This window comes from Eucyclogobius newberryi, unplaced genomic scaffold (genome assembly GCF_026437365.1).
Source record: "Eucyclogobius newberryi isolate DKJ021-1_F unplaced genomic scaffold, fEucNew1.0.hap1 SCAF_1, whole genome shotgun sequence".
NCBI classification, from domain to species: Eukaryota; Metazoa; Chordata; class Actinopteri; order Gobiiformes; family Gobiidae; genus Eucyclogobius; species Eucyclogobius newberryi.
Genome location: NW_027315723.1, coordinates 5,981,550 through 5,996,096, shown reverse-complemented (window position 1 = coordinate 5,996,096; position 14,547 = coordinate 5,981,550). Strand labels below are relative to the sequence as shown.

At 42.9% G+C, this 14,547-nt stretch overlaps 2 protein-coding genes across 8 annotated transcripts in view; both read left to right on the top strand.

Moving 5' to 3' along the window:
- Positions 1-247: 247 nt before the first annotated feature.
- On the top strand, positions 248-11,881 carry cpb2 (carboxypeptidase B2 (plasma)). Its single transcript, XM_072448368.1, has 11 exons — positions 248-335; positions 837-912; positions 990-1,114; positions 3,404-3,512; positions 3,613-3,714; positions 8,288-8,392; positions 8,459-8,569; positions 9,276-9,366; positions 10,542-10,744; positions 11,359-11,443; positions 11,519-11,881. Exons 1-11 carry the CDS (start codon positions 268-270, stop codon positions 11,710-11,712), a joined length of 1,269 nt encoding a protein of 422 aa, XP_072304469.1. The 5' UTR covers positions 248-267; the 3' UTR covers positions 11,713-11,881.
- An 806-nt stretch (positions 11,882-12,687) lies between these two features.
- Positions 12,688-14,547, top strand: part of zc3h13 (zinc finger CCCH-type containing 13) — a 29,821-nt gene continuing 27,961 nt past the window's right edge. For all 7 annotated transcript variants that reach the window (XM_072448165.1, XM_072447831.1, XM_072448243.1 and 4 more), the window contains exons 1-4: positions 12,688-12,832; positions 13,690-13,842; positions 14,247-14,347; positions 14,430-14,544. In XM_072448165.1, coding sequence (XP_072304266.1) covers positions 13,699-13,842; positions 14,247-14,347; positions 14,430-14,544 — 360 coding nt within the window. In that variant the 5' untranslated portion in view covers positions 12,688-12,832; positions 13,690-13,698. The remainder of the gene's footprint in view (positions 12,833-13,689; positions 13,843-14,246; positions 14,348-14,429; positions 14,545-14,547) is intronic.

Below are 14,547 nucleotides of genomic sequence, written 5' to 3'. Positions count from 1 at the left end.
ACTGGGATAGGCTCCAGTCACCCGCGACCCTGAAAGGGAACAAGCGGTAGAAAATGGATGGATGGACTGTGGAACATTGCAAGCAAAGAATAACAACTCCAAACAAGCAGGTGCCAGAAAAGTTACACAGTACAGCTTTAAGTGGTTTAGAAGTGGGAGTCGACCCCTGCCCTCTTTCTTAACTAAAGTAAACACTTCTAAATAAACATTTTTGGATCAATACTTGGGCTTCACTGCATTTTGTTCAGTTTCAGACGACTCTAAAACATGAAGGCTCTGAGGGCCTTGGTCCTGATCCTGGTCTGGTCCAGAGCTGGGCTTGGATCTGAAACACAGTGAGTACATTTTAGAATATGTTTTTATGCAAAGACTTGTGCCAGGACTAAACAAGGCCAATTTAGGAATAAACGCGGACTACAAGTGGTACTGAACCAGGTCTGAACAGGGACTAAACAAGGACTAAACAAGGACTAAACCAACTTAAAAAGGACTTACTAAGGAGAAAATCAGAATTAAACCAAACATTAAAACTGTGGGACTACTTAAGGTCTAATTAAGGACTACAGTATATCAGGACTAAACCATGGACTAAAGCAGGGCTAAAGTAGAACTACACTGAGTACTGAGCAAGGACAAACCAACGCCAAATTAGAAATAAACATGAACTAAAGTGGGACTAAACCAAGTCTAAACTAAACCAGGACTATACATTAACAGAACCAGGACTAAACAGAAATTGAACTAGGATCAAACCAGGACTTAACCAGGACTAAACCAAGAACTAAACCAGGTAACATATTCTACATTTAAAGTTAATGTCTTAATTGTCCCACCAGTGACCAGGTTTGGTCCTTAACGCCGAAGATTCCGGAGCATGTGGATGTTCTGAAAAACATCTCCACCGAGTTTGAGGTGAGCCCGACTTCATGGGAGAGAATCTGAGACACGGGGAGGGCATCTGACACTCTCTTTCTCCTCTCATTTGGTAGACTTCTCTGTGGCAGCCTGTCTCCTCTGAGTTTATCAAAGAGGAGAGTCCGGTTCATCTTTTCGTTCCTGTGAACAGTTCTCAGGCAGTGAGAGATAAACTGAAGAAACGTGGAATTATCCACCAGTGAGTATGGTACAGAGGAAACACAGTGTGGTAAAGAGGAAGGACAGTGTGGTACAGAGGAAACACAGTGTGGTACAGAGGAAGGACAGTGTGGTACAGAGGAAGGACAGTGTGGTACAGAAGAAGGACAGTGTGGTACAGAGGAAGGACAGTGTGATACAGAGGAAGGACAGTGTGATACAGAGGAAGGACAGTGTGATACAGAGGAAACACAGTGTGATACAGAGGAAGGACAGTGTTATACAGAGGAAGGACAGTGTGGTACAGAGGAAACACAGTGTGGTACAGAGGAAGGACAGTGTGGTACAGAGGAAACACAGTGTGGTACAGAGGAAGGACAGTGTGGTACAGAGGAAGGACAGTGTGATACAGAAGGAAAAACAGTGTGGTACAGAAGAAGGACAGTGTGGTACAGAGGAAGGACAGTGTGATACAGAGGAAGGACAGTGTGATACAGAGGAAACACAGTGTGATACAGAGGAAGGACAGTGTTATACAGAGGAAGGACAGTGTGGTACAGAGGAAACACAGTGTGATACAGAGGAAGGACAGTGTTATACAGAGGAAGGACAGTGTGGTACAGAGGAAAAACAGTGTGATGCAGAGGAAGGACAGTGTTATACAGAGGAAGGACAGTGTGGTACAGAGGAAACACAGTGTGGTACAGAGGAAGGACAGTGTGGTACAGAGGAAACACAGTGTGGTACAGAGGAAGGACAGTGTGGTACAGAGGAAGGACAGTGTGATACAGAAGGAAAAACAGTGTGGTACAGAAGAAGGACAGTGTGGTACAGAGGAAGGACAGTGTGATACAGAGGAAGGACAGTGTGATACAGAGGAAACACAGTGTGATACAGAGGAAGGACAGTGTTATACAGAGGAAGGACAGTGTGGTACAGAGGAAGAAGGACAGTGTGGTACAGAGGAAAAACAGTGTGATGCAGAGGAAGGACAGTGTGGTACAGAAGAAAAACAGTGTGATACAGAGGAAGGACAGTGTGGTACAGAAGAAAACCAGGGACAAAGGACTAAAATAGGATCAAAGCTGGACTAAACCAGGAGGAGGGACAGTGAGGTGCAGGTAAACCAGGATTAAATCAGGTCCAAACCAGATCTAACCCAAGGACTGACCAAAGCTGATGAGGGGGACTAAACCAGAGCTAACGAGGGGGACTAAACCAGAGCTAACGAGGGGGACTAAACCAGAGCTGACGAGGGGGACTAAACCAGAGCTAACGAGGGGGACTAAACCAGAGCTGACGAGGGGGGACTGACCAGAGCTGATGAGGGGGACTAAACCAGAGCTAACGAGGGGGACTAAACCAGAGCTGACGAGGGGGGACTGACCAGAGCTAACGAGGGGGACTAAACCAGAGCTAACGAGGGGGACTAAACCAGAGCTGACGAGGGGGGACTGACCAGAGCTGATGAGGGGGACTAAACCAGAGCTAACGAGGGGGACTAAACCAGAGCTGACGAGGGGGGACTGACCAGAGCTGATGAGGGGGACTAAACCAGAGCTAACGAGGGGGACTAAACCAGAGCTGACGAGGGGGGACTGACCAGAGCTGATGAGGGGGACTAAACCAGAGCTAACGAGGGGGACTAAACCAGAGCTGACGAGGGGGGACTGACCAGAGCTGACGAGGGGGACTAAACCAGAGCTAACGAGGGGGACTAAACCAGAGCTGACGAGGGGGGACTGACCAGAGCTAACGAGGGGGACTAAACCAGAGCTAACGAGGGAGACTAAACCAGAGCTGACGAGGGGGATTGACCAGAGCTGACGAGGGGGGACTAAACCAGAGCTGACGAGGGGGGACTGACCAGAGCTGACGAGGGGGGCTGACCAGAGCTAATGAGGGGGGACTGACCAGAGCTGATGAGGGGGACTAAACCAGAGCTAACAAGGGGGACTAAACCAGAGCTGACGAGGGGGGACTGACCAGAGCTGACGAGGGGGACTAAACCAGAGCTAACGAGGGAAACTAAACCAGAGCTGACGAGGGGGATTGACCAGAGCTGACGAGGGGGACTGACCAGAGCTGACGAGGGGGACTAAACCAGAGCTGACGAGGGGGGACTGACCAGAGCTGATAAGGGGGGACTGACTAGAGCTGACGAGGGGGACTAAACCAGAGCTGACGAGGGGGGACTGACCAGTGCTGACGAGGGGGGCTGAGCAGAGCTAATGAGGGGGGACTAAACCCGAGCTGACGAGGGGGACTAAACCATAAGGACTAGGGGGGGACTAGACATAATCCCGGGTTCTGTGTGTGTTGCTCTCAGAGTTCTTCTGGCTAACACTGAGGAGCTGGTGGAGATGCAAACTCGTAACGGCTCCTCAGACCCTCGCAGCAGCGCCACGTTCTATGAGAGATACCACAGTCTGGACGACGTAAAGTTTCATTTGATTTGACTTTTTTTTTTTTCATTTAAAATAATATTGTGTACGTTTACATTGTGTTACACAGCTATACAATTGTTTTCTGTTTTAGATTTACCTCTGGATCAACAGGACGAGTCAGGACAACTCAGCCACAGTCAAGGTCCTGCTGCTCGGGTCTTCATACGAGAAAAGACCCATTTATGCTCTGAAGGTAAAGACTAAACCAACAGGACTAAACTAACAAGACTAAACCAACATGACTAAACTAACAAGACTAAACCAACAGGACTAAACCACCGGGACTAAACCAACAGGACTAAACTAACAAGACTAAACCAACATGACTAAACTAACAAGACTAAACCAACATGACTAAAACACCGGGACTAAACTAACAAGACTAAACCAACAGGACTAAACCACCGGGACTAAACCAACAGGACTAAACCAACAGGACTAAACCACCGGGACTAAACCAACAGGACTAAACTAACAAGACTAAACCAACATGACTAAACTAACAAGACTAAACCAACAGGACTAAAACACCGGGACTAAACTAACAAGACTAAACCACCGGGACTAAACCAACAGGACTAAACTAACAAGACTAAACCAACATGACTAAACTAACAAGACTAAACCAACATGACTAAACTAACAAGACTAAACCAACAGGACTAAACCACCGGGACTAAACCAACAGGACTAAACTAACAGGACTAAACCAACAGGACTAAACCAACAGGACTAAACCAACAGGACTAAACTAACAGGACTAAACCAACAGGACTAAACCAACAGGACTAAACTAACAGGACTAAACCAACAGGACTAAACCAACAAGACTAAACCAACAGGACTAAACTAACAAGACTAAACCAACAGGACTAAACCAACAGGACTAAACCAACAGGACTAAACCACCGGGACTAAACCAACAGGACTAAACCACCGGGACTAAACCAACAGGACTAAACCAACAGGACTAAACCACCGGGACTAAACCAACAGGACTAAACTAACAAGACTAAACCAACATGACTAAACTAACAAGACTAAACCAACAGGACTAAAACACCGGGACTAAACCAACAGGACTAAACCAACAGGACTAAACTAACAAGACTAAACCAACATGACTAAACCAACAGGACTAAACTAACAAGACTAAACCAACATGACTAAACTAACAAGACTAAACCAACATGACTAAACTAACAAGACTAAACCAACAGGACTAAACCACCGGGACTAAACCAACAGGACTAAACTAACAGGACTAAACCAACAGGACTAAACCAACAGGACTAAACTAACAAGACTAAACTAACAGGACTAAACCAACAGGACTAAACTAACAAGACTAAACTAACAGGACTAAACCAACAGGACTAAACCAACAAGACTAAACCAACAGGACTAAACTAACAAGACTAAACCAACAGGACTAAACCACCGGGACTAAACCAACAGGACTAAACCACCGGGACTAAACCAACAGGACTAAACCAACAGGACTAAACCACCGGGACTAAACCAACAGGACTAAACTAACAAGACTAAACCAACATGACTAAACTAACAAGACTAAACCAACAGGACTAAAACACCGGGACTAAACTAACAAGACTAAACCACCGGGACTAAACCAACAGGACTAAACTAACAGGACTAAACCACCGGGACTAAACTAACAGGACTAAACTAACAGGACTAAACCAACAGGACTAAACTAACAAGACTAAACCAACAGGACTAAAACACCGGGACTAAACCAACAGGACTAAACTAACAGGACTAAACCAACAGGACTAAACCACCGGGACTAAACTAACAGGACTAAACTAACAGGACTAAACCAACAGGACTAAACTAACAAGACTAAACTAACAGGACTAAACCAACAGGACTAAACCAACAAGACTAAACCAACAGGACTAAACTAACAAGACTAAACCAACAGGACTAAACCAACAGGACTAAACCAACAGGACTAAACCACCGGGACTAAACCAACAGGACTAAACCACCGGGACTAAACCAACAGGACTAAACCAACAGGACTAAACCACCGGGACTAAACCAACAGGACTAAACTAACAAGACTAAACCAACAGGACTAAACCAACAGGACTAAACCAACAGGACTAAACCACCGGGACTAAACCAACAGGACTAAACCACCGGGACTAAACCAACAGGACTAAACTAACAGGACTAAACCAACAGGACTAAACCAACAGGACTAAACTAACAAGACTAAACTAACAGGACTAAACCAACAGGACTAAACTAACAAGACTAAACTAACAGGACTAAACCAACAGGACTAAACCAACAAGACTAAACCAACAGGACTAAACTAACAAGACTAAACCAACAGGACTAAACCAACAGGACTAAACCAACAGGACTAAACCACCGGGACTAAACCAACAGGACTAAACCACCGGGACTAAACCAACAGGACTAAACCAACAGGACTAAACCACCGGGACTAAACCAACAGGACTAAACTAACAAGACTAAACCAACATGACTAAACTAACAAGACTAAACCAACAGGACTAAAACACCGGGACTAAACCAACAGGACTAAACCAACAGGACTAAACTAACAAGACTAAACCAACATGACTAAACCAACAGGACTAAACTAACAAGACTAAACCAACATGACTAAACTAACAAGACTAAACCAACATGACTAAACTAACAAGACTAAACCAACAGGACTAAACCACCGGGACTAAACCAACAGGACTAAACTAACAGGACTAAACCAACAGGACTAAACCAACAGGACTAAACTAACAAGACTAAACCAACAGGACTAAACCAACAGGACTAAACTAACAAGACTAAACTAACAGGACTAAACCAACAGGACTAAACTAACAAGACTAAACTAACAGGACTAAACCAACAGGACTAAACCAACAAGACTAAACCAACAGGACTAAACTAACAAGACTAAACCAACAGGACTAAACCACCGGGACTAAACCAACAGGACTAAACCACCGGGACTAAACCAACAGGACTAAACCAACAGGACTAAACCACCGGGACTAAACCAACAGGACTAAACTAACAAGACTAAACCAACATGACTAAACTAACAAGACTAAACCAACAGGACTAAAACACCGGGACTAAACTAACAAGACTAAACCACCGGGACTAAACCAACAGGACTAAACTAACAGGACTAAACCAACAGGACTAAACCACCGGGACTAAACTAACAGGACTAAACTAACAGGACTAAACCAACAGGACTAAACTAACAAGACTAAACTAACAGGACTAAACCAACAGGACTAAACCAACAAGACTAAACCAACAGGACTAAACTAACAAGACTAAACCAACAGGACTAAACCAACAGGACTAAACCACCGGGACTAAACCAACAGGACTAAACCAACAGGACTAAACCACCGGGACTAAACCAACAGGACTAAACTAACAAGACTAAACCAACAGGACTAAACCAACAGGACTAAACCAACAGGACTAAACCACCGGGACTAAACCAACAGGACTAAACCACCGGGACTAAACCAACAGGACTAAACCAACAGGACTAAACCACCGGGACTAAACTAACAGGACTAAACCAACAGGACTAAACTAACAAGACTAAACTAACAGGACTAAACCAACAGGACTAAACTAACAAGACTAAACTAACAGGACTAAACCAACAGGACTAAACCAACAAGACTAAACCAACAGGACTAAACTAACAAGACTAAACCAACAGGACTAAACCACCGGGACTAAACCAACAGGACTAAACCACCGGGACTAAACCAACAGGACTAAACCAACAGGACTAAACCACCGGGACTAAACCAACAGGACTAAACTAACAAGACTAAACCAACATGACTAAACTAACAAGACTAAACCAACAGGACTAAAACACCGGGACTAAACTAACAAGACTAAACCACCGGGACTAAACCAACAGGACTAAACTAACAGGACTAAACCAACAGGACTAAACCACCGGGACTAAACTAACAGGACTAAACTAACAGGACTAAACCAACAGGACTAAACTAACAAGACTAAACCAACAGGACTAAAACACCGGGACTAAACCAACAGGACTAAACCACCGGGACTAAACCAACAGGACTAAACTAACAGGACTAAACCAACAGGACTAAACCACCGGGACTAAACTAACAGGACTAAACTAACAGGACTAAACCAACAGGACTAAACCAACAGGACTAAACTAACAAGACTAAACTAACAGGACTAAACCAACAGGACTAAACCAACAAGACTAAACCAACAGGACTAAACTAACAAGACTAAACCAACAGGACTAAACCAACAGGACTAAACCACCGGGACTAAACCAACAGGACTAAACTAACAAGACTAAACCAACAGGACTAAACCAACAGGACTAAACCAACAGGACTAAACCACCGGGACTAAACCAACAGGACTAAACCACCGGGACTAAACCAACAGGACTAAACCAACAGGACTAAACCACCGGGACTAAACTAACAGGACTAAACCAACAGGACTAAACCAGGACGGATCCAAGACTAAACCAAGACTAAGCCAGAGACAAAACCAGACCACAATTTAGGATTAGCATGAATGTCCTCTCAGTCTTTAATACATCTAAATCCAGGACCTCAACTAAGGACCAAATAGAACAAAATCCAGGACTAAAAACACAAATAATCCTGGATAAACCATGGCCTAAATCTGCCTTAAACCAGGTCTAAACTATATTTTGTCCCCAGTTGTCTCTGAACTCGCGTCCTGATAAGAAGGCGCTGTGGCTGGACTGTGGGATTCATGCTCGAGAGTGGATCAGTCCGGCCTTCTGCCTCTGGTTTGTCCAATACGTGAGTTTATTGAAGTCATAAATAACAGTGTAAGACGCACTTCGTTTTAATGTTTTATTTGTTTAGTCTTTAGGCTTTTATGGTCATAATTCGGAGATAACGCAGATCTTGGACAGCTTTGATGTGTACGTGCTGCCAGTGCTGAACCCGGACGGATACCGCTACACCTGGACTAAAGTAACAACCAAACTTGTTCTTGAGACGACACCAAGGATCCAGTCCTATGACTTAACTGCAAAAATGAACCAAACAAGTACTAAAACTGAACTAAACACAACTGAACCAAAGGCTAACCAGAGACTAAACCTTGACTACACCAGGCACTAAAGCAAGGACTAAAACTGGACCTAAATATGGACTAAACCAGGGACTAAACCAGGGACTAAACCAAGGACTAAGACTGGACCTAAATATGTACTAAACCAGGCAGGGACTACACCAAGGACTACACCAGGGACTACACCAGGGACTACACCAGGGACTAAACCAGAGACTACACCAGGGACTACACCAGGGACTAAACCAGGGACTAAACCAGGGACTAAACCAGGGTCTAAACCAGTGACTACACCAGGGACTAAACCAGGGACTAAACCAAGGACTAAGACTGGACCTAAATATGTACTAAATCAGGGACTAAACCAGGGACTAAACCAAGGACTAAACCAAGGACTTAAACTGGACCTAAATATGTACTAAACCAGGCAGGGACTAAACCAAGGGCTAAACCAGGGACTTAAACCAAAGACGAAACCAGAACCAAAAAACAAGACACAAAAACAGGATTAAACAAGAACCAAACCAGAATTCTGAACTTTTTCTTGAAGCTCGAAACTAACTATTTTTGAAGATTGTCATATTCCAAGAGGTTTCTTGTTTTCAGAACCGCATGTGGAGGAAGAACCGCTCAGTGTCTCCAAACAGCCGATGTGTTGGAGTCGACCTCAACAGGAACTTTGATGCAAACTGGTGCAGTGAGTTGAGTTCATCCACAGTATAACCGCTGTGTTACTAAAAAGACCACACACCTCAGGACCATATGTACGGGAGACCAAACGAAAGAGCAGCGTCTCAGCTATTTTTGGTCTTACGTTTCCTCTTTCTCTCTTGCATACACCCAGAGTTATAAGAGTTGTATTTTCTAGCTTCTAACTATATTTATAGAAGTAAAAATGTATGGGAACATCTAAAGTTCTGTCCTCTGACTAAAATCACATAAATGTTAATTGACTAAAACTATACTACTGTACTATAAGTTTGATTTTGAGGTTGACTACAGTAACTGATATTTGTGTTGATTAATGAAAACTAAAATTAAATGAATTAAATGAAGTGGAGATCCAAGTTCTTCTTTTCCATCACAGAGCCCCAAACTAGACCAGACCATAAACTAATTAATTGTACAAGTAACACCTCTGTACATGTCCCATGGAGCAATGCAACTTAGACTATCACTATTTAAAAGTATATGTTTTCTGGTTGACTAAACTAGGGCTGCAGCTAAAAAATGTTTTACTTATCGGATATAGATAATTCATTTTTTGATTACTCGACTTGTCCAAGGGTTCTCAAACTTTCAGAGCCATGCAATAAAATAGACGTCTGTAACTATGTCAAATTGTAAACCTTTTAAAATTGTATTTATTTTTGTAGTTTTATTGTGTTATCTGACCCAATTTCACCAAAACATAATTTATACAACGTCATCATTTTAACATAATGTGACTTTTGAATGCCACATATATCAGTCATTGGTTCAAATACTATCACCAGCGATAAGGTCAGCGAGGTCCCCTGGAAAAGGCTCACGTTAACGCCACCTCCGGGGCAAAATTTGGCCCTACATCGTAAAAATGATTAAGCAACTCCACACTTCGCGGCCCCTACTTTGAGAATCACTGGTATTTTGTTTTTATTGTAAATTGAGACTGAAAGAATGGTTTATTATTATTTTACATTTTGATTTAATAATGCCCACTTAAAACTTAAAAAATGCCAATAATGCCATAAATGCCAATAATGCCAATAATGCCAACCAAATTAGCAAATTATTGACAAAAACTACAAATAATAAGGACACAGTGTGAACTGAACCCCAAACCTCCTGGTTTTAGAACAACTGACACATTTTTCTGTTTTGTTTTGTCAGCTAAGGGAGCGTCCAGCTCTCCGTGCTCAGAGATTTACTGTGGGACATTCCCTGAATCTGAACCAGAGTCTCAGGCCGTCGCCAACTTCCTCCGGACCCACAAAGACCTGGTCCAGATCTACATCAGCGTGCACTCATACTCACAGATGCTCCTGTTCCCCTTCTCCTGCAGCACAGAGCAGGCCAGCAACCACAATGAGCTGGTGAGGACTAGACCAGGACTAAACCAGGACTAGACCAGGACTAAACCAGGACTAAACCAGGACTAAACCAGCACTAAACCAGGACTAGACCAGGACTAGACCAGGACTAAACCAGCACTAAACCAGGACTAAACCAGCACTAAACCAAGACTATACCAGGACTAAACCAGGACTAAACCAGGACTAAACCAGTGCTAAACCAGCACTAAACCAGGAGTAAACCAGCACTAAACCAGCACTAAACCAGGACTAAACCAGCACTAAACCAGGACTAAACCAGGACTAAACCAGGACTAAACCTGGACTAAACCAGCACTAAACCAGGACTATACCAGGATATACCAGGAATAAACCAGGACTAAACCAGGACTAAACCAGCTCTAAACCAGGACTATATCAGCACTAAACCAGGACTAAACCAGGACTAAACCAGGACTAAACCAGGACTAAACTGCTGGATCTACCAGCGCTCTTGCAGCACAGAGCAGGTCAGCAACCACAATGAGCTTGTAAGGACTAGACCTAGAACTAGGGCTAAACCAGAAGTGGGCCAGGACTGGAGAAGGTCTAAACCGGAACCAAACCAGGACTAACCAAATGTTTTTGTCTTGAAGCTGGAAATGGTGCAAGAAGCTGCTAAAAAAATCCACAGACATTACCACAACCACTACAAATATGGAGCTGGAGCTGAAACAATCTGTAAGTACCATGGGAGGGCATCTGAAACAGAGATACAGGCGTGAGGAAGGGCATCTGACACATTTTCTTCCTCAGACCTTGCTCCCGGAGGATCAGATGACTGGGCGTATAATTTGGGGATTAAATACTCGTTCACATTCGAGCTGCAGGACACAGGGAGGTTCGGGTTCCTCCTGCCACCATCAAACATTGCCAAAGCCTGCAACGAAGCTCTGCTCGCGGTAAAGACCATCGCCATAAAAGTCCTTGAAAAAACAGCACTAAACTAGGACTAAAGATAAACTAGCTCTTACTACTGCAAATTCATAGCTATGGAGTTTAATTTATACATCCTACTTTACTTTAGTCAAGTGAAAGCAGATTTCATTGTTTGCAGTTTGCATGTGATATTTCTCACTGTAATAACTCTTTTATGTTCACAAACATATTTAATCTAGTTTTAGGTCAGATGTTTGCACGTCATTTTTATGCCTGAAATTCATGTCACTTTTTGTAAATATTGTATTGTCATTAAAATCTCAATTATAACAAATATCTAGATGTATGTATTTATTTTTCAGGGATTCCAGACTAGAACTAATGCAGAACTAAAGAATTAGTTATATTGTTGGACTAAACCGGGTCTAAGAAAAAGGGTGAAACTAAGGTGTATTGCAGGTCTAAACCAGTACAGTACTAAGGAGGACTAAACCTTAGGACTAAATCACGTAATAAAGAACCAAACCAGGTCTATGGTCCCAGCCAGGACAAAAATAAGGGGCAGTGAAATTAAAAAATAAATAAAAATAAAAATAAAAATAAAAATAAAAATAAAAATAAAAATAAAAATAAAAATAAAAATAAAAATAAAAATAAAAATAAAAATAAAAATAATAATAATAATAATAATAATAATAATAATAATTATTATTATTATTATTTATTTATTTGGTCGGGACAGTGCATGTTAATGTATAATAAACCAAGACCAACCCAGGTTTCAAACAAAAAAGTTTAAAAACCATGAGTGAACCAGGGCTAACCTAGTTCTAAAGCAGGTCTAAACCAACCAGAACTAGACCAAGACTAAACCCCAGGACTAAAACAGGACTACAGCAACATTAAACCAATTTTCTAAACCAAGACTAAACCAGGGCTAAACCAAAAGTAAACCAGGTCTAAACCATGACTACATCGGGGCTGTTGTAGTTCCCGTCATGACCAGTGGTGGCAGCGCTGATCCAAACCGAGCTTAGCCCCGGACATGACATCACTGCTCCACCGCCATGACGGTGCCGCTCAATGGGTGCAGATCGTGCCCGTGAGATCCCCGACTAAAGCGGCGTTTTTCTGCACATATCGGACCCACAACCGGACTAAAGTCGATGCAACGCCGAATACATATCTTGGGTGAGCTGTCCCCAGGTCCAGGCGTTGATTTCGGGCTTTTTGTGGCTGTTAAATGTTTTTTAGACCACGGTGTGTTGAAGTGATGGAGTTAGCTAGTTAGCATCATAGACCATTAGCCTCCATTTGTGTGTTTTTAGCATTTTAGAGATCTTACAAGCTATTCTGCAGTTTCATAAGGGTGTGAATACATTTGCTAAGTTAACGATAATTTAAAAAAGGAACCCCCCTTTTTTACTTCGGTAGTTGACTGGTAATGAATGACTCTCCTCGATGAGCCCTTAAGAAACATCAAAGACATAGGCACCCCAATGTTTACAATCTCAGTTGCCAAGTTTGATCAAACAATATCCCCCGTTTTCTTCTTACGTGAATGTCAGTAAATTACAGAACAAATTGATATGTCTACGTTCAATATTTGTTTCCTATTCACCTGCAGTGTCTGACCTTAACATGTAATTTAATGATCAATTATATGATGCTGGGAATGGGTTATTGTACAAATATATAAATAATATTGGTTTGTAGAATTTATGGGAAATATTGAACCTGGTCAAATATTCCTGCTATATTTATCAAAACATCTGCAGATTAATCTGAGACATATGACTAGGGGTTGAAATTCACCAACTACAATTACTCATGCTACTGTAATTGAGTATATTGGGTCATTTTAAACTTCACTACATTTCAAAACAGGAATTACTGAGAACGGTCCCAATTATCCCACATGCCCCTTTCTACCCCTATAAACACACAAACCGGCACTGCATTGCTTGTTAGGGCTACACAGTATATTGCAATAGAATTGAAATGGTAATTTGAGTTTAGGGTATCTGACTTATTTCTCCTGGTTTCAGCTCTGCAGAATGTCCAAGATCAGGCGGAAGGTGACAGTGGAGAATTCAAAGACCATTTCCGACTCGAGCAGCTCCGCGCCCCTCCCCCCCACTTCCCGCCGTCCGAGCGTCTTTGAGCGGCTCGGACCCAGCACCGCGGCCACTGCTCCTGAGGTACTGACCCGGGTTCGTCCTGGTTTGGATTGGACCTGGTTTGCACCATGATTTTAGACACTGGTTTAGACTCTGGTTTAGAATCCATGGCTACTCCCTCCCCCAATTCCCTTCCTCTCGCTTCGCCATAGTAAGTCACACCTGAATTCAAATCAAATAAATGGTGTGTGAGCGGTATATAAAATATTCAATAGCAGTAATGCCCTCATTCAAGCTGCAAGGGCTTTCACTCCAAACCAGGCAGCTAGTAGTCTATTTGGTGAGGTAATGGGCCCTAGAGTCTGATTTTGACTTTGTGCAGTCCTGATTTACTTCTAGTTTGAGACCCATGTCCCGGTTTAGACCTGGTTTAATCTCTGTTTAGACCGTGACCCATTTTGACAGCTTGTGTTTTTGTATTTCAGAGTCAGTGTAGAAATTGGCTCAAAACCGGAAACTGCAGCTACGGAAACACTTGTCGATACACACATGGACCTCAGCCGCGAGGCAAATTCAGCTTCAGCCTGTGAGCAAATTCGACACACCATTTTAATATATTTGTTATTCAGATTTTTTTTTATCAACTTATTTGTCTTGTTGTGGAGCAGGTCAGCAGAGAGGCCCACTGGAGATCTGCGCGAGAGGATGAAAAATAAGAGACAGGATGTGGACACAGAGAATGTAAAACGCGACTCAGACGAACCACAGGCTGCCACAACTAGAGTA

What these genes read in the sequence shown, in the direction of transcription:
- cpb2 (XM_072448368.1), top strand. Translation starts at nt 268, where the DNA reads ATGAAGGCTCTGAGGGCCTTGGTCCTGATCCTGGTCTGGTCCAGAGCT. An exon ending in GACCCATTTATGCTCTGAAG is followed by an intron (nt 3,715 to 8,287) that starts GTAAAGACTAAA and finishes TTTTGTCCCCAG; the next exon opens with TTGTCTCTGAACTCGCGTCC. An exon ending in CTTTGATGCAAACTGGTGCA is followed by an intron (nt 9,367 to 10,541) that starts GTGAGTTGAGTT and finishes TTGTTTTGTCAG; the next exon opens with CTAAGGGAGCGTCCAGCTCT.